At 41.1% G+C, this 19,205-nt stretch overlaps 2 protein-coding genes across 3 annotated transcripts; both read left to right on the forward strand.

Annotated features, from left to right (window-relative positions):
- Positions 1-1,143: 1,143 nt before the first annotated feature.
- adpgk (ADP-dependent glucokinase) lies at positions 1,144-9,605 on the forward strand. Of its 2 annotated transcripts, none has more exons than XM_037107782.1 (8): positions 1,144-1,385; positions 3,014-3,260; positions 4,559-4,784; positions 4,878-4,940; positions 5,454-5,574; positions 5,657-5,853; positions 6,557-6,655; positions 6,804-9,605. In XM_037107782.1, exons 2-8 carry the CDS (start codon positions 3,031-3,033, stop codon positions 7,365-7,367), a joined length of 1,500 nt encoding a protein of 499 aa, XP_036963677.1. In that variant the 5' UTR covers positions 1,144-1,385; positions 3,014-3,030; the 3' UTR covers positions 7,368-9,605. The 2 variants fall into 2 exon arrangements, with proteins under 2 accessions (XP_036963677.1, XP_036963678.1); XM_037107783.1 differs by having other exon boundaries at positions 6,807-9,605.
- A 1,669-nt stretch (positions 9,606-11,274) lies between these two features.
- ppib (peptidylprolyl isomerase B (cyclophilin B)) lies at positions 11,275-16,301 on the forward strand. The gene is made up of 5 exons (XM_037108193.1): positions 11,275-11,539; positions 12,897-13,010; positions 13,345-13,438; positions 14,008-14,192; positions 15,946-16,301. Exons 1-5 carry the CDS (start codon positions 11,405-11,407, stop codon positions 16,066-16,068), a joined length of 651 nt encoding a protein of 216 aa, XP_036964088.1. The 5' UTR covers positions 11,275-11,404; the 3' UTR covers positions 16,069-16,301.
- The last annotated feature ends 2,904 nt before the right edge of the window (positions 16,302-19,205 follow it).

Raw genomic sequence — 19,205 nt, forward strand, 5'->3', positions numbered from 1 at the left:
GTCACTGCACGTTATAGCTAATTCAAATTAACTTAAGAGGTAGGATAACTAGTTATGACAAATGACAAAAGTACCAGAAATTTGTATTTATGCTCAGTATGTGAGTAAATGTACTTAGTCACTTTCCAACACTGAACCAACAGTATGTGAACACTGTGAGACAGATCCATTTAGTTTGCAGGTGGAGAGGGTGTCAGTCCTCTCTACACCCACCACACCTCCGCCTCTGGTGAAATAGTTTACAAGCAGCAACATGCGGACAGACACCCATATGTGCCTGAGGGAGAAAAGGCATGAAGAAAGCAGCTGAGTCCACAATTACGTTATTTGTGGTTTAAAGCGGCTGGCTATAAATGGCCTCTTGTTGGGCTAATTTCAAGACATGGTGGGACCTGTTGTTTTAGGATAAAGGAACAAAATGAAGACAGAAAGGTACTTTTGCAGGTTGCAGAAACAGTTTAGTAGTGATCAAAGTCTACTCACTTGAATAATGCTGTAATTATAGACCTGGAATCTAATTACAAGTGTCACACATTATATTCAGCCTTAAAGGTTCATAATCCCTGGAGGGAAATGTTTCATTGTATTCTGTCTTGTCAGATGAGCACAAATTATTTGAATTCCAGATTTGTGTAAATGGTCAATCCAACTAATCCAGCAGGTTAGTACTGCACTTCCATAAAGCTGGGCTGCTTATGAGAGATAGGATTAAAAATCAGTGGTCAAAAACAGCGCAGTGCTTGCTGAGGGCTAGATGTGAGGATCGATGCCACTCATGCTAGTCTGGTTACAATAAGGCTGCAGCCTGTTAGCTTAGCTTAGCACTAAGACAAATAATTGCAGCAGACAAATTCATCAGATCTTTGCAGAGCGAAGAGAAGAATGTAACCTTCATGACACTGATACATGAAACAATCATATCTGCACACACACATACATACACATATATAGACAATAATCAAAATAAGTGTGGGATTGGGATATTTAAGTGTCTCATTGTGTTTAGTCTGTGACATATCTATATTTGCATTTGTTTTGTGCTTGTGTTTTGTGAATATTTTGGAGTTATTCAGGAGTTAAAGTCTTCTTGGACCCGCTGTTCCTCACACTCTGTACCATGAATGTACCCTCGAGCAGCGCATGCGCAGAACGGCAGCCGGAAGCCGCCGCTGCTACGTGCGTGTGCGTGTGTGTGTTTGCGTGCTGGCGGTGTCGTCTCGGGCTGCTGTCCCTCCCAATCATTGCTCCTTCAATGACCGAGTCCGATTTCCTCAATTACTTCTCCCTCCACCGGCAGTGATCAGCGGGCTGAATGCTCTGTCTGTGATTCACCAGGAAACAGGACCCTCTCCCTGAACTACAAACTTGAAGCCTGCACATTAACGGTACGTGCCGCTAACAACTATGAAGCTACTTCGATTTGAACCAAAGCTCTTGTTCGGATGTTTACAGAAAGTCTCCGGCTCACTGGATCTCCCCCTAAATTAAGACTGCCTGCTAATCCGAGCTACAAGCTACTTGCTGCTGTCAGATTAGCTTTAACAGGCTGTCGCTTAACATATACACCCTGTCCGCTGCTGTTAGCATGTTAGCTAACAAATAATGTATGTCCACGTTAGCAGTAACTTAACCCCTGCAAACTGGACCATAAAGTGCATAGCTGCAGTTTAAAGGGCAGTGCCGCATATTAGGGTTATCCCAGCACTCCTGGGTAGTGTGAGGAGACCCGGAGACTTAAGTTATGAACCTGCACTGTCATCCAAGAACAAATGCTGAGCTCAGTGAAAGACAGTTTAAGTGAAATATCTGCAAGGAGGGCTGATATGCAAGGTGATGTTAATGTTAATTTCATATTATACATGTTGATATAGACACTTAACATAATAAACTGAATGATGTGCGTGTTTATGTGCACTTAACTGAAAATGAAAGTCCACTCGTGCTTCCTCATCCATTGATTTTGGTCGATTATGAACAGTATCGTGATTAACTTTATAGCAGCCTCCTCATTTCTACATGATGTGGGACAGCAATTAGACAATCAATCAATCAATCAATGAGTTGGTCAAGTAAGGTCATTTTTCTGGCAAAGGTGCCAAAACATTTTAAATTTGCTGCCTCTCCTGGCTGTATCGATAAGTTGATCAAAAGAAAATTAGGACCATGTTCAAAGTCAAGTTTATTTATTTGCATTTCATTTGACGCACAAAGACTCATGGGTTGTATAGGATACACGATGAGAAGGCAACACAATAAAAAAGGAATCAGATTAAGAGGGATTATTGTTGTTGTTCAAAGGAAATGATGAGAATGGTAATAAATCGTTTCAGTCATTTTCATCCAAACATGTCGAACACTTGCATGCTCCGGCTTCTCAAAGGTCCTCTGTGGTTCAGGGAAAAACATTTTTAAGAGGCGAGAAAGAGTGAAGTGAAAGGTGTTCACTGATAGATTCTCATGACTTTGAGAAGAGAGAGAGAGAGAGAGTTTGGGTTTCTTTTCAAAAACTACATAGTGCACCTTTAAGTGTGAGTATTTGCTTTTATGGCAGAGAATGAGATATATTTGGGGTTTTTTTGGGACGTTGAATCAATATTTAGATTTCAGTTTGAGCGCTGAGAAATTGTGATGAGCATTTTTCCCAGTTTTTGACATTTGTATAGATTAAGTCGAATTGATCCTTAATAAAAACAAGCCATATGATTTTTCACAGTTTTCTGCTGTTATGTGGACCATATATTCATTGAGTAAATGATTGTTGGATTAACAGTACATTGTTCGGTCTTGGTGATTTACCCACTCTGTTTATCACTTTCTTGTAATACCATGAGTGTTAAAATACCATGATGTGTTTGGTTTATTATTCCACGTAAGCTTTAATTAAAGACCCAATGAAAATCTTCCAAAGATTCTGTTATTTGTTTATCTTCGTCGATTACTTATCGATCAATTGATCACTTTCGAATGCCGGTGGTTGGTATGAGAGAGAACTGACTGGTTGTCTTTGTTGCAGGAGTGTGTGGGAGCATCATGTGGAGGAAGGCTTCGGTAGCGGCCCTGCTGGCGTTAGCTGTTGGCTATCTGTACTACGGCAGCCCGGAGCTGCCAGAGCAGATTCTGCAGTACATCAGCCTGCCAAACATCCAGTCGCCATCTCAGAACAGCCCGAACAGCCAGAAGAGCGTGGAGCAGTTGATCTCCGCTGCCTGGGACGCTCTGATCACTCTGCCGACCCGGCAGTGGAGCAAAGTGGCGGTCGGGTGAGTCAGAGAGCTGAACTGTGTCAGATAGGGACACATGTCTTTCTGTCACCTGGAGTCGCTCTGCTGCACACTGTGGTATGCCGAGACGCTGCAGTCAGCTCTGTGAGCGTAAAGGAATGTGTGATCATGAGTCTGTCCAGGCTCAGTCGCCTGTGCCAAAGTGCATTAAGTTACTGTCTATACGTAGCCTTTAGCCTTCATGCTGCATTAGAGGAGCCAACAAGCTGGATCAGAGGTGGAAGGCCATGATTGGCTGGACCGTAAGGACCAGGAGAGAAGTGTGAAAGGGGAAATACTTGATTAGAAACAGTGTTTAATTGCGCACCAAAGCCAGATCTTAGCAAGTTTAAGTGGGATTTTTGACCAGTGGAAAAGGCGTGTAACTGATCTGTGAGGTCACAGTGAAATGGCAGTAGGGGCTCCTTTATCTTCTGTAAATTAAACAGAATATAGGGGTGTGGCACATGATAAGAGGGAGCTGGAGAGGACTATCAGTCTTTAGCCCTCCCCTCCCTTCATTTTACGGATGCTTTACAAGATCACAGGAGAGAACTATAAAGTAAATTGACGCACTGCAAAAAGGGAAGCTAGAATACAAGAAATCAACACTGAATATAAGGAGAAAATAATTGTTCTATGTGCTTGGACAGACGAGCTTAGGCAGGAAACTCTGGAAGACAGTATTACAAAATACACAGTCGTCAATAGTCGAGCCAAACAAGGAAGCCGAGTCCGAGGTGAAGTTATAACAAGAAGGCGAGGCAAAAAACACACACTCGCAAAGCCAAGGAACAAAAAAAATCTTTCTAAAATGTTCTAATGAGAATGTTACACGTCTTCACTCGTACTTTAGTAAATTACACAGTTTTAGGAGTAAATAAGGAAATTAAATGACAGTTTTAGGATTTCCTGACTAATGAGACATATAATACAAATTTATATTGATTTAAGAATGTACATTTAATCCAAAGATCCAAAGTAGTAAATACCATTTAAAGAAATGATGATTAATCTCATATTTGCTCTGACTTTAACCCAAACCTGCTAAGATTTTGGCAAGCACAGAACTTTTTGCAGAAAATGGAAAATGTCGTGCCATTTTCAAGAAACAGCTGATTGTCATGCTGACACCAGACTAACTCGTTTTGTCACTCAAGGCATTGAAACAGCCGAGCTTATCTCACTTAGACTGATCAGGCCGCCAGCAGACCTTTTTAAAAAGTGCGTATTTCGTCAGGATTATTTGGAGTTAAACTCTAGATTCCAAACCTGTCTCGATCTCCTCCCTTGTTCAGGGTGAACGCCTGCGTCGACGTGGTCCTCTCAGGAGTGGGGCTGCTGCAGGCTCTGGCTGTAGACCCCGGCGTCGGCCTGGATCACGAGGTGCTGCGCTCCAAAGAGGACTTGAGGGAAGCCTTCATCCACTACATGGAGCGCGGAGCAGCTGCCGAGCGCTTCTTCAGCGACAAGGAGGTCTTTCAGAGGATTGCCCGTGCTGCAGCAGAGTACCCCGGTGCGAAGGCAAGGCTACCTCACTGCACAAACTTAGTTGTTGTTTTTCATTTTTTTTAAATGATCTTCCTTCTGCTAAACTTCACTGTTGTCCTCTTTCAGCTTTATGTGGGAGGGAACGCCGCCCTGATTGGCCAGAAGCTCGCCACCTACCCTGACCTGATGGTACAGCAGCATGTCTATACGTCTGTTTAAAACGCTGATGCTCAAGTTAAATGAATGAGCCCTCTCTGACTTGTCTGAGCCATTTAAATACACATTTTCGATTCAAGCTGGTCAGTAGGGCTGCAACTGACAATTATTTTTTTGTGTGTTTTTTTTTCTGTTGATTACTTTCTTTCTATTTCATAACTATATTTACAGAATGGTTATCTTTACCTGCATAAAACCAACCAGGATGAAGTCAAGTTTTTGATGTAAACTAGCCCTGTAAAAAAAATGTTATTTGTTGATCTTTACAAATCAGGAAGGAGTCTAACAATAGCAAAGCCGTCAGTGCTAAAAAAAATCCAAAGTTCTGTCCACTCATGGATGTGGAGAATTGTGACAGTTCTAAGAAACAAATTCCTAAAAATGCCATTGTTCCACTACATGACAGCCCCTTCTGAGGGAATATCTACAAGGTATGTTCAGGATGAAGTGTAATACAGTTGACTGTGAATATGTTTTCTATCACAGGTCTTGTTATGTGGGCCAGTTGGTCCTAAACTTCATGAGATGCTGGATGAGCAGATAGTTGTCCCCCCGGAGTCTCTCCAGGAGACGGATGAATACCACCTCATCTTGGAGTACAAAGCAGGTAAAGAGAGGAACACTGAGCAAAATTCCCTCAGACTATGAGGATGTTTAACACAACAGTTGTGTTTGTTCTCTGCCTCCAGGTGAACAGTGGGGTTCAATTCAGGCGCCTCAGGCCAACCGCTTCATCTTCTCTCACGATGTGTCTAACGGGGCGATGAGCTCGCTGGAGACGTTCGTGGCGAGCCTGGACGACTTCCAGCCCGAACTGGTCGTCCTGTCGGGGCTCCACATGATGGAGGGTCAGGGCAGGCAGCTGTGGGAGGAGCGACTGAAGGAGGTCAGTGGTTAAAAGCTGCGCTAAATGTGCATATTTTTTTTGCTTATTTCCTGCAAATCATATATACGCAAAGTTATAATCCTTCAGACTTTAGTCCTGGTTGATTTTTTGACAGGTGTAGATACAGATTGTAACAGCAAATATGGTTTAATACTGCAGATCACAGGATTCAGGTAGCAGCAAAACAGTCTGTTGTTGTTTTAATAAAGAGGTCAGGAAAGCTCAAGAAATGACCTTTGACTTGTTTTGTAGATGCATTTTTTTATTACACTAGCTGTAAGTGGCAAACTGAATGATAACACTTTGCATTTCCCCTTACTACTTCATAAAAGTGAGACCCCTTATCTTCCAGTACATTACACTTGAATAGCTTTATTGCAGCAAACATTGTCCACTTTGAGCCCATTGATGTGTGAAAAGTAAATGGGATGGCTTACTCCTCTCTTTCATCAAAAACATGATTTTCCTTTGGAAAATGATTTGCAGTAATGTACAAAAACGACTTTTGATTTCAGCTGATTCTTCAATTTAGAGATCTTCAGACGACTGCTTTTATGTCCACGCTATTTACAAAGAAATGTGTTATTCCCAGTAGTTTGCCCAGGAGTCTGGATTATCTCTGCATGATCACATGGCAACAACTCAAACTGTTAACACTTTGGGATAGTTTATCTATTATCCTGTACTTCCTTCTGCGCTGCAGGCCGTGTCTGCCATATCTGACATCCGTAGAGATGTTCCAATCCACCTGGAGCTGGCAAGCATGACCGACAAAGACTACATGAACAGCATCATGCAGGAGGTATATGTCGAAAACCGTCTTGAAAGAGAGGCTTTTCTATTGTGAACTTCAGAGTTCCTCACAGAGAAAAGATGTGTGCTCAAAACCCACGAATCCCCAAAGAGTTCCGTGTATTTAATTAAAGTTTTTCTTCTCCGTTTCCTGTTAGCAGGTTATGCCCATTGTCAGCTCCATTGGGCTGAACGAGCAGGAGCTACTCTTCCTCTCCCAGGCTGGCGAGGGGCCTCACTCAGACTTGGCTGCCTGGAAGGGTATTCCAGACATGGGCCGGGTCAGCGACATCCTCCTCTGGATCCTGGAGCAGCACGGCCGCAGCGACCCGTCATCAGAGGCGGACCTGACTCGCATTCACTTCCACACGCTGGCCTACCACATTCTGGCTACGGTGGATGGATACTGGGGGAACCAGGCGGCGGCGGTGATGGCCGGAGCGCGAGTGGCCAGCAGTCAGTCCTGCGGCCTCCAGACTGTTGACGTTAGCAAAGTGGAGCTCAAAGCTCCACTGGATTTTCACAGCTCACACTCTGAGCCACGAGAGAAGCTGTCGCTGAACCCAGCGGAGCCGGTCACCGTGTGGCGGCGAGGAAACGTCACCTTCCACATGACGCCGGTGCTGGTCTGCAAACAGCCACTTCGGACAGTAGGGCTCGGGGACGCCATCTCGGCAGAGGGACTGATCTACTCCGAGTTAAAGACCCAGCAGCCCTTCTGAGGTTCCCTTGAATCTGACACTCCGTTTGTCTGGAAAACTCTGATGTGAAGCGCTGAAAAGACCCAGTGAAGCTTCACCTGCAGCTGTGGTTGTTGGTTCGGAGTCATGTTCTCTGTGTCTTTCTTCCCGAAGGAAATTCCTGCCTGATGACTCCTCTCCAGCCTGCTCCGGCCTCCTCTGTTCTCCTTCCTCTAATTCTCCAGCAGACACAGAAACTAAGGGAAGAACATACTAGAAGTGGATCCGACCGGGCTGTGAGGTGGCCTGATTCTATGCACTGGGCGCAGCTCAAAGCCATCGACACAAACTCCCCAAGAGTTTTGTTGGTTCACCTAATTTGCTTTGACCTGCATACCTTCAGTATGCTGTGCCTTGAGAAAAATGAAACGTTATTCTTGAATATTTTATTCGTATTTTAGAGCCAAACAACTTAAAGATAAGCACCCTGTCAGTTACCTTTCTGAGATTCATGTATTTACACTCTCGTATAAACAAATGTGTTTGACTGGAATCTGGTGAGCGTCTTAATATAATGTAGAATCTAAGTGGTATTCTTGATGTTCTTCATTTCTTCATGTCAAATAGTCAATAGATCACTTGAAAGCTCATTCGGACACCGGTGGGTATATAACTGTTATCTAGATATACTTGACATTTTTGTTATCTGTCCTGTGAGGATAAAAATGGTAGACAGTTTAACAATGTTTATGTTTTCTCAGTTTGTGGCCTGAACACTCCCTTTTATAAAGATGTTTAAAGGGGCAATTTGTAAGATATGGCTAGAATTTTAATTCGAAACATTTAAAAAAAAAAATTTAAGAAATGAACCAACATTATCATAGGTATGTGAAGTGTCCACGTTGTTTCAAAGACATCTGTGTACCGTGTTGCAGAAATATCTACGGAAGTTAACGTGCTAACCAGCTAGCTGGCAGTAGCCTGATAGTGTAGTTCTTATTTTCTACTTCTCACGAGCGCTCTTGGCTTTTTAAATCTAATAAACAAAATTAAGTCACAAAATTTCAACAAAGGAATATTTCTGACCTTTTTCCTTACTGAATTGAGAAATAAAACTGCACCCCTTCTGGATTCGCGTTTTGGAACCAAGATGAGCTTTAATGCCTCAGTAACTCCTCTTAAAACGCACTTCATTCCAACTCGACAGAAACAAATTAGAACCACCAAAAGAGTCTTTAGTTTTCTTTCTCCAGTCTACTCTGGTTTTGTCCAAATAAATTCTCAATTCATTGGGTAGGTTCCGTCTCTGCGCGCATTTTTCGCCCAACAGCCCCCTTTTGCAGTCACTCATAGACACCAGTCACCCAAAAATGCCCACTGCAAGACAGTTCTCTAGTGATATACTGCCCCCTATTTGTTTGTAGCGCCACACAACACGTGGCCATATCTTATAAGTTGCCACTTTTAAGGTTAGAAACTCCACATCGAGCAAACAACAGCAACAACTCTGTTGCTTGCTCTGCATTATAAATTCCTGATGCAGCGTTTGAATAAAAGTGTGATCAAATAATGAAGTGTTACACGAAAAAATTGCAAAGTTAAACATGGTTTGAGGGGGATTTTTCTTTATGCAGTAAAGCAGTTTACAATCAGGTTAAACTAAAGGCTCCGTTTGAAATTAAAGATAAAATCAGTTAAAAGAAAAAAGAGGTGTAGGTCATTTGCTATCAGGGTTACTGTACTTTTGTATTTACTGTTTTTTGTTTACTGCTTTCCCTCTCCTATAAAATGTGATAATGTACCAGTGTAACATACTGCAAGAAAAGTTTCCTGATTCTGTTTCTGGCATATACATGAATTGTGCTTTTTGTGTCATGGGTTGTTTGTTTTTATTTTCTGAGCTTACCTGGGAACGCCTGTATCATGTTAGATGTACAATATGTAACTGTCAGAACAATGTATTTGTATACCTCACATGGCCACTGAAGGCACGCAATAATGGAGTCTTAATGCAAACATGCAACAAAAAAAAGATGTACGGCATTTTGTTTAGCAGAATTAATTCTTTGCACTAGTAGGAAGTGGCAGGTGTGCCTGCAAAGGTGAATGTAACCTTAACTAAACCTTAATCCGAACCCCCCCCTTTATTTTTAGCAAGTACAATCTATTCATCTTCACTCATTTCATAGTTTGTGTCTCATGTTTTTAACATTCGTAACTTTCAACAAGTTTCATTTACTTGTAGTTTGTCATTAAAGTGTGTATGGAGAGAAGAACTTGGCTTGATTGTGCTGCAGATTATTAATATTTGTCATGTTGAAAGAACTTTGGATGATTGATTTGATGACCAACTTTCATCAAACTGCAATTTTGAACAGCCTGTAAAGAAAAGAAAAAAAAATTCTCTGGTCTCGGTGTCTTAAAGGAGAAGTTCTGACAAAAATGATAATTAGGTCAGTTTATTCTCGCCCCTTGCTGATGGAAAGTTTTGTAGTCCACAAAACATTTCTGGAGCTTCACAGCAAACACAGCTTTGCAGCATTCTCCTAAACAACTGAAGTAGACGGGGACTTGTCTTAAAACTAAAAAAGGAAATAGCTCCATACAGCTCGTCTGGCATCAGGTAGCAAGGAGACATCATATATAGGTGTTGTGGAGTGCATATACTTTGAACAGAGGGATTTATTGCATTTTTACTTTCAAGGAAAGTTTATTTGTATAGCACAATTCAGACACAAGGCAACTCAAGTGCTTTACAAGGATATAAATTACATTAAAAATACATTAAAAACAATTAGGAGGACACCAGGAAACAAAAAAATTAAAACAGCTAAAATAAAATAGGTTTGGAAAAGACAAGACAATGAAAGTTATAGTACAGGTCAGATATTGAACACTGCTGCTTTTTTTTGCCCCATTGCTCTTGTGGGTTATCCAAGCCACTTGTGGGAGGGATCAATGCTGCAAAATTCATAGTTGTGAAGTTGTTAAATCCTGTTCATATATAGGTTAGTTTAGTAAGTGAGTCTCCTCAATATATACAAAGTATGGACAGATTGACAGTCATTTGCCATCTTATACAATAAGAAGCAACAAGTAAGTAGTAATTAAAGTTTATTTAATATAGCTCCCTTCACATAGCAAGGCCACATAGCAATAAACAAATAAAATCAAAACATCGAACCATAAAAACCAGTAAGTGAGTAAACGGCAAACAATTAACAACACATCTCAATGACATACATTTTAGGTGAGTCAAAGGTTAGCGTGAATACATGTTAAAAAAAAGTTTTAAGTTGTTAAATGAATTAGCAGAAGCTGCACAGTGCTGGAGCCACCACTTCAAATCCACTTCACCACCATCACCTTTTGTTTACAGATGAGTGCAGGGCAGGACCAATAAGCCCTTGTCAGAGGACCTAAGTGACCAATTGGGAATGTAAGGTGGAGCAGCTTAGAAATATACACAGCAGTCTGACAATGAAGAGCGCTGTATATAAAAACAAGAACGTTAAAATGAATCATAATCTTAACAGGAAGATATTGTGAAGAATATGAAATTTGCATAATTCTCAAATTGAAGAAACGTGTGTTAATGATGGGATTTGTTTATCAAAATATGTGGCCTGATTAAAAGTAACATGAAGGTATGTAATATTAGACTGTGCAGTGGATGACAACGAATCAATACATAGAGCCACCTCAATAAAGGGGGCTTCTGACGTGTTTTTTTTAATATACTCTTTTAATCAAAAATCTCCCTTTTAGATATGACCTCAGATAATCTCTGTGGCTCTGTGGGAACTATAAACTGCATGTCCTTTAAATTTAATCATTAAAGAAAGAATTACGCGTCTGCGTCTGATTGGCTGAAACGCTCCGATGCGTGAACCAATCAGAGCGACGTGCGTCTGTGCGCCGCGTTAACGTCCGGTCCCTGTGTCGTGGAGGCAGCGCAGCCTGGAGCGTGGAGCGGCCGCCGCTGCAGTCCCCACCCCGGATACCACACTACTGGCCCCGGCTTATAAAAAGCAAGCACGTCTAACAGGCCGTCCCCGGGCTGCCCTTTTTTCTTGTTGATGGTCAGACTCTGCGAGAGAAGGATGAAGTTCCTTGTAGCGGTTACAGTCATTGTGGGATCACTGATTTTTCTCGCTTTCCCAAATGGCTCATCTGCTGACGAGAAGAAGAAAGGCCCCAAAGTGACTTCGAAGGTAGGTGGTAGCCCGCTAGCTAACTTTCCACAGGATCCGGCAATGAATCAGAGCTCTTCCTCATTGCTAGCCGCTAGCTGCGGATTGCGAAAGCCACGTCACACGCAAGCGAGCGGGGATATCCTTTATGCTGGATCGGTTGGCTTGTTAGCAGGGAAGCTAACGTCAGCTAGCAGACGGCTGATGTGAGGTTTTGTGGCTAAAGGTAGTTTTGTTAGTTGTGCGTTTGTGCGGAAAATGAAGCACATGTAAATAATAGTTTTTGCTGAATATAACGGGTTTTATAATATGACCGTTACAGGACGGCAAACGCAAAAAAAGACACGGTCCTAGTTAATCTACGCGAGCTAGCACGTCGGCCTGAACGTCAACTGTCGGTATTTTCAAATGCACCATTAACAAACTGGCCCACATCTGTGAAAGGCTGCAGTTATTGACTTCTCCTTCATTAGTTAAGCCCCCGGGGTGCAGCTCAGAGAAGCTCAGCAGATTTTATTATGTCTGGCCTTGTTGTGTCTGGGTGCAGCAGCTTTGTCCACGTCTACAATTACACTTTAAGGAAGCTGTGAAGTGGTCAGGAGACCACAGAGGCTCTTTGTTTCCAATGGCCCTTTGCAGCAAATGCGTCTCTTTTATAGAGGCAAATTATTAAAAACCGTCTTGCACCACAATTTAAAAAAAAACAAACAAACAAAAAAAGAAAAACAATAATGATTTTATTTTGTTGCCTGTAATTTACTCAAAATAAGGTATATTGGGATGTGAGGTCATTTATGCTCGTGCATGGAAATGCAATGATAATCAAATGAAATGTGACTGGAAATGTCACAGAATAAACAAGCACTCAAATATCCCAATGTCTCCAACTCATTTTGAGGTGGTGTACTGACAAAACGTTACAACTGGATTGCTCTTGTTTCACACTGTGACCGGGCTCCTGCATAAACTGCAGTTGATGAGTATCTCTGTACAAACTCTCCAAGGCATTACACTTCCCAACATAATTGAAATGAATGATTTATCCTGACCATTAACCATCAATTTATTCTTATAAGTAAAGTGAGTATTAAAAGACGGCGATCCCTTTAACCTTATTTTTTTTGTCAGGAAACAAATATTTCATTGATTTTTAGTTTGGAATCTATGGTATTAAATGGTATTAAAACATTTGATTTTTAAGGGGGCACTATGTAGTTTTGGGGAAAGAAAAATCAGACTTTTGATCTTGAAATTACAAACTAAGGTCCATTTTGATTCATAATATTAGAAAAAAGAATGTTAGAAATAAATATCTTTGCCTCACCATGGGAGACATATAAGTAAGCTAAATTAACTCCATAACTTGACTTCTTTACAGGTGTTCTTCGACATGAAGATTGGAGATGAAGATGTTGGAAGAATCGTCATTGGGGTCTTTGGCAAAACAGTTCCTAAGACAGCCAATAACTTTTTGGCTCTGGCAACAGGAGAGGTGAGAATGCCAGAGCTTTGTCATTTGTTTGGTAATATAGCTGGAGACTATACCACAAAATGGACACGCGTGAAGGATCGTCCCTTTCTTATACAGCGTATTGGGGCATGGAAGAGGCGTAGGATTTCACCGATTGTTGAGGCTGAAATGAGCCATGTTGTGACCTTTTTAACTTGGGATAAACATCCTTGTTGTACACTGTGAAGACACTTTGAATACGCCATTCGACTCTCATTCATGTGGTGTTGTTTATATGTTTAATAGTGGCAGCTGATGCTGCTTTTCAGATTTCTCAATTGTTGTTTATTTTGTTGTGTTTGTTCTGAATCAACAGAAAGGATTTGGTTACAAGGGCAGCAAATTCCACAGAGTCATCAAGGACTTCATGATCCAGGGGGGAGACTTCACCAGAGGGGATGGCACCGGAGGTAAAATGGCCACCGACACCTGCAGAATGGCATTCACAGCGGGACACAGATTTGTTTCTGCAAGAGCAAACTTGCTCATGACCATCTGAATCAGTGCTGTCCTGAATATTACATTCTTTTAGAGTCGTTTCAGGCTTAGGTTCTATAGGAATTTACCAGTAGTTCAGCTGTGCAGATTGTCAGGGAAATTGTTTAAGCTGAAATACTTCCATTTACTTCCTTGTTTTGAGTGGTTGAATGTTTTTATGAGTTGAGGATTTATTCTATAGCTTTTTAAAATTTATCACTCAAAGCACCAAAAGATACCTCAGGCTTTGTGCCAGGCGCTCTTCGCTGTGTCACTTTGCTGTTTGTCAGAGCGACTCACAGTGCTGTGTCGTCTTCATGAATAACAACATGTCATCCAATAAAGTTGAGATAAACAGCTGTCACAGTTTAGTCATCCAATTTGGATGCAAAGGTCATCTCAGGATGTTTTGTAGAAATGAAAATAAACCAAATATCAACTAATTGTCTGGTACAGATCTAAACGGTACAAATATATCTTTATCTTCCTTCTTTAAATTAAGGCAAGAGCATCTATGGAGACCGTTTCCCCGATGAGAACTTCAAGCTGAAGCACTACGGCTCTGGCTGGCTCAGCATGGCCAATGCTGGCAAAGACACCAACGGCTCTCAGTTCTTCATCACCACTATTGCGACTCCATGGCTGGACGGCAAACACGTCGTCTTCGGAAAAATTCTGGAAGGGATGGTGAGTGTGAGCAAATGCCTGTGGTTTTTAGTCTGGCTATTTGGTCAAATTTGTCAACATGTCAAGCATGAGGAGGTGCTGAAGATGAATGGTCATGAAGTAACTCTGAACTAAAACTAAACTTTTCTAACCAATAAAAACTTAACTGAGACAAGCAAAACCGCCCTGGGATCTAACTGAACTGAAAGCAAAGTAAACATAAAACCTATAATAAGTCTCGTCATGTCTAGTTGTCCACCAGCTTTCTGCAGAAACAATGGCCGGGTCATTTCAGACTAAAATACATGCTAGTTTCCTGCTCTGTGCCTCCTCAGGTGCACCGCGAACAGATCTCAAACAAAGACATTCAGACTTAAATGCTTCATAGAGCAGATTGGTTTTCTTTTTTAAACTTTAAATCTAGCCAATTTCCTAAATGCGTCTGCATATAATTACATCCTACTTTGATTCTGATGTCTAGAAGAGTTTGCAAAAAGCAATTTTTACGTCCTCGGGCTTGTTTTATTGTTCCAGTTGTCAGGAAAACACCTCGTTTCTGTTTTCTCCATCCTCACGTTTTGATGAACATTTCACCATGTTTTTGAATGCACGTGCACCTTACTGACGCAGTACTTTTGAATTGGCGTCAGTAACAATTGCTGCCAAATGACTCAGAATCGAATAATGACTATAAATATCATCCAAATGCTGAAACTGAGTCAAGTGCAGAAGAGTGGAGAGTCTTGAAGTTTTGCAGAATGCTTTATTTTAACCGTTCAAGGTTAGGAATATTCAAAAATCCTCTTGAAAAAAGCTTAGTTTTCAACATAATCTGGTGTTTCAATGCCACAATCACTCATGTAAACCACACTTAATATTACATTTTGTAATTTAAATTTAACAATCCAGTCATCATATATATTTGAGCATAAGTAATCAGACCAAATTTTAAAATCCAGGTTGATGTGGACAGCTGATAAAATAAACAACTGAAAATGTATATGGTCTGCATTGAGTTTAAAGGAAATCTATAAACCTTATTTCTAATAAGTAACAATTTAGTTGTGGTGATAGAGATTTAAAGAAGTTTACCAGCGATTTACATAAAAAGCAATATTTTATTTACAATTTAAGACGCCTCAACTCAAGGATTTCCACTTCACAGCGCTGTATACACTACACACATAATCCCAGAGGGAAGTGTTGTTCTGCATTTATCTGGCTGCTTATTTGTAGCAGTTACTTTGCAGATTAAGATGAACAAAAAATGGATAGTTCATAGAATATAATTGTTAAACATTAAAGTACTCAACAGACAAAATGATGCTTGTAATGATGGTCAAACATGATGTATGATAAAACACTAAAAGTCCTTGTGATGTTTATGTAGGTTTTACATTTTGTCATTTTACCTGATCGAGATCTAAAATGCAAACTTTCTAAAGCAGTGTTCTTGGTTTGTGGCACCCCTGCTGGAGTAATGGAACTGAGTACTACTTCCAAAGAAAATAACCTAGCTGTACCAGGCTAATGAAAACGATGCCAGCATATGCAAATCTTACACAAATCTCTAGGCAAATATGAAGCTCAAACAACTAAAAAATCATCATGAGAAAATCTTATGTCTAGTGTTTGTATTGTTTAATTCACAACGTTTCAAACTAGATTTTGACGGCGCTGAATCATTCTAAGATTCTTTCTTTCTTTCTTTCTTTCTTTCTTTCTTTCTTTCTTTCTTTCTTTCTTTCTTTCTTTCTTTTTTTTAATCATCTAGGAAGTGGTGAGGACAATCGAGTCCACAAAAACAGATGGCCGTGATAAGCCTCTTAAAGACGTCACCATCCACGATTGTGGAACAATCGAGGTGGAGAAGCCATTCGCAGTGGCCAAGGAGTAGAGCGCTGCTGGAGGGTGGAGAGCGGGGATAACAGGACTGGGGTTTGATTGTGTTGGGTGGGTAAGGGGTGGTGGGGGAGGGATCAGGGATCATGCAGGCCACCTTGTTTTTATCACTACCAGCCCATTGGTCCTGGAGACGGGGCTTTGGGGTCATTCAGTGTCTGTGGCTGCCTTCTTAAAGCACCAGAAGAGCAAAATCAAGCAATCATGGCAACACTCGGGGTCCATCTACCAACGAGCATTCCAAGGTGCACTTACCTGTTGTTTTTGTAAAAAATGAAATCTGAAATAAAGGTTTCAAGTTTTGTTAAATTGCTGAGTGAGTTTCATGACAACAAGACATCACTAACACCATAAAAAAATCAAGTTCTATGTGTCACTAGTTCACTTATTCTTAATTTATTTAGAAAGAACATGTGGATTGTTAACGTTTCCAAACTGGCCATGTCCACAAAGAAATTACAATCACTTTTTACATCCTGTAATATCTATTCACACAGCTTGTGACACTTCTTGTGGCCACTAGGTGTCACTATTTACACGTGCTATCATATCTGACCACACAAGTGGACGCCAAAGGATTAGAAGGAGCTGAGAGGTCTCTAAGAGTAAACAGTCTTTTTTTTTCTTGTGTGGATTAGATTTCAACAGAAAGCTTTAAGTATAAAATAAGTTGGTCCATTGGCCAACAAAACTGTGTGTGTGTGATGTGCGAACTCTTGGGACACCTGCCCAAGGAGAAGTGAAAATAGAGTTATGGGACAAAACTGATCTCAAGATGTACAGCAACTTGTCAGCTGTGTCCAGAGGAAGCTGATATCTCTTACAATAATAAAGGGAGACTTTTCCTCTTAAAACCAATAGTAGGAAACAACTTAAGTACAATTTAGTGCCTCTGCTACATCATACTTTTCTCCACCACAGTTCAGAGGGAAAATATTCTTCTTTTGATGGCACTGCATTTATATTAAAGCATATAACTTGGACCCATTTTTATCATCTGCAACATCAATATGACACAAACACATCAATAATCAATACAAACATGATATACAACATTCTGAAATGGGCAAGTCTGCACAACGACTACTTCAAGTTTTTTTATGCTTTTGTACTTCTACACAAGAGTATATCTACACTGTGGTATTGCTGATTTAATTACATGAGGACTTCTTCCACAACTTCTTCCTTCTACACTGCCGTGCTGTGCTTGAGTATTTCTGTTGCTTCATACTTCTGCTCCACTACATTTTGGAGGAAAATGTTGCACTTTACTTTGCAGATGTCTTGTTGCATCAGAGCCGGAGTAGTTCACTCTTAAATTCACTTCACTTATTGGCAATCTGATAAAATAAACGCTGATTCAAATGATTCAAATAGTAATAATTAATAATGATAGTGCTTGCACACCCAGAACTTGCACATTTGATATGAGATACTTTAAGATGTTTACTTTCACCCAAGTAGGATTTCTATATTCAGACAACTTTGTTAATCCCAGCTTGCCTTGCACATACTCAAACATATGGTAACATGAAGACACAAAAACAGATGAGTAATAAATGAAGTGAAACAAAATATGCCACGGAGCACAGCGGGCACTCTTGCAGATGGCATGAAAATGTGAGTCTGGCCTGCAGAGTGCTCCCTCTCACCAGAGATATCAGCAGCGGCAGCAGATCAGAGCGGTTCGTGTTTGTGGTTTCACATGTGATTTCAGAGCAATAAAATGAGGAATTGTACATTTCTGTGGTACTCTTGTCTATTCATGATTGTTGAGGACACTAAACGGCTCCTCGTGGCTTTTCCACTTTGCTTTGTTCCACTTGTATCACACATCACCTCCCCGGGGAAAAGAAAGTTGCTTACAGAAGAGTTTGCTTTTGTCCTCCTCTGTGACAAACTGTGGATTTTACTGCGCCGGCACACTGAGGGTAACATTGTCATATACAGAAAAAGAAAATGGAGGTTAGGCACACATTCCTGTGCTTGTCCGATCTTCCTGATGCTCATGTGGCACAACCGCTCCCATCTGCAGCATCAAGCGAACAAACAAACGCTTTGACTCAGGTCAGGCATGATATCACGTCTGTACAGTGTGTTCTGCTGGACTGGCTGTTGTCTTAAGGTCATAATTAGCTGCAGATTGAGGATCACAGTGTCTTTTAAAACAGCGGAAAATAATGATTTCCAGATCAGACCGGGCTGGTTTTTTTTTTCATATTGAATCAGCCTGTGGGCATATTACTGACTGACTGAGTGAAGTGCATCAATAAAGAGTTTATTATTGTGTGTAAAATGCCTCAGTGGGTGCTCTTTGTGCATAAAGGCCACATTGTAATACATGAAATCTGAAATCTCTTTATTATGATCAGAGACATAGCCATACATTTGGGGCCTTATAAGAGCTACACACATGTTGCAGCTTTGCGATAATCCCCCTCATAATTACTAATATAATCCTAAAATAACGTGATTTGTTCCCATGTAGCCATTTTTAGAAGCAGTGACTGGAAACATGTGGAGGCCATGGGAACAGTGCTGGGTGAGGGAATGGTATTCCTAAACATAACTGACCTCATCTGCTTTTGTCAACACGCCTGCAGACAGACAGTGATCGGAAAGTTCTTCCCAAGGTGGTAAACTTCTTCTGCTTGTTTGACGGCCTGATCGTTTCTTTACATGTTTCACTGGAGATCTCAGCAAAGTCACAGTCGCTACAGTGACTGTGATTGTGAGTTCGACAGTCTAACGAGAAGCACAATACTTAATTTCTTTGAGTACTTTGGGTGGCTCTGGCTCAGGGGGTGGAGCCCGTAAAGCTGTGGATAGTCGGTGGTTGTGATATCCAGCTCCGGCTTGCGTGTCGGAAACCAAAACAATGAGATGAAAGATGCTAAATCACTCTGTAAGGCTTAGGGGGTCCTGCAGAGTTGGCTGATCATTCTGTCCATTAGATCCAAATAGTGATTCATGCAGTATTAAGTGAAGAGAAAAACAGATCAGATTACTTCCTGAGTCTTGGCCTTGTTTGTGGGCTTACTCGGAGGTGAGCGCCAGGGTTCCCTCGACAAAAAGCCCTGCGGACTTTTGCTTTGGATCTGTAGCGAACTCAAGTTCGTGATACTTACCCGT

The sequence above is a fragment of the Acanthopagrus latus genome, chromosome 8 (genome assembly GCF_904848185.1).
Source record: "Acanthopagrus latus isolate v.2019 chromosome 8, fAcaLat1.1, whole genome shotgun sequence".
NCBI classification, from domain to species: Eukaryota; Metazoa; Chordata; class Actinopteri; order Spariformes; family Sparidae; genus Acanthopagrus; species Acanthopagrus latus.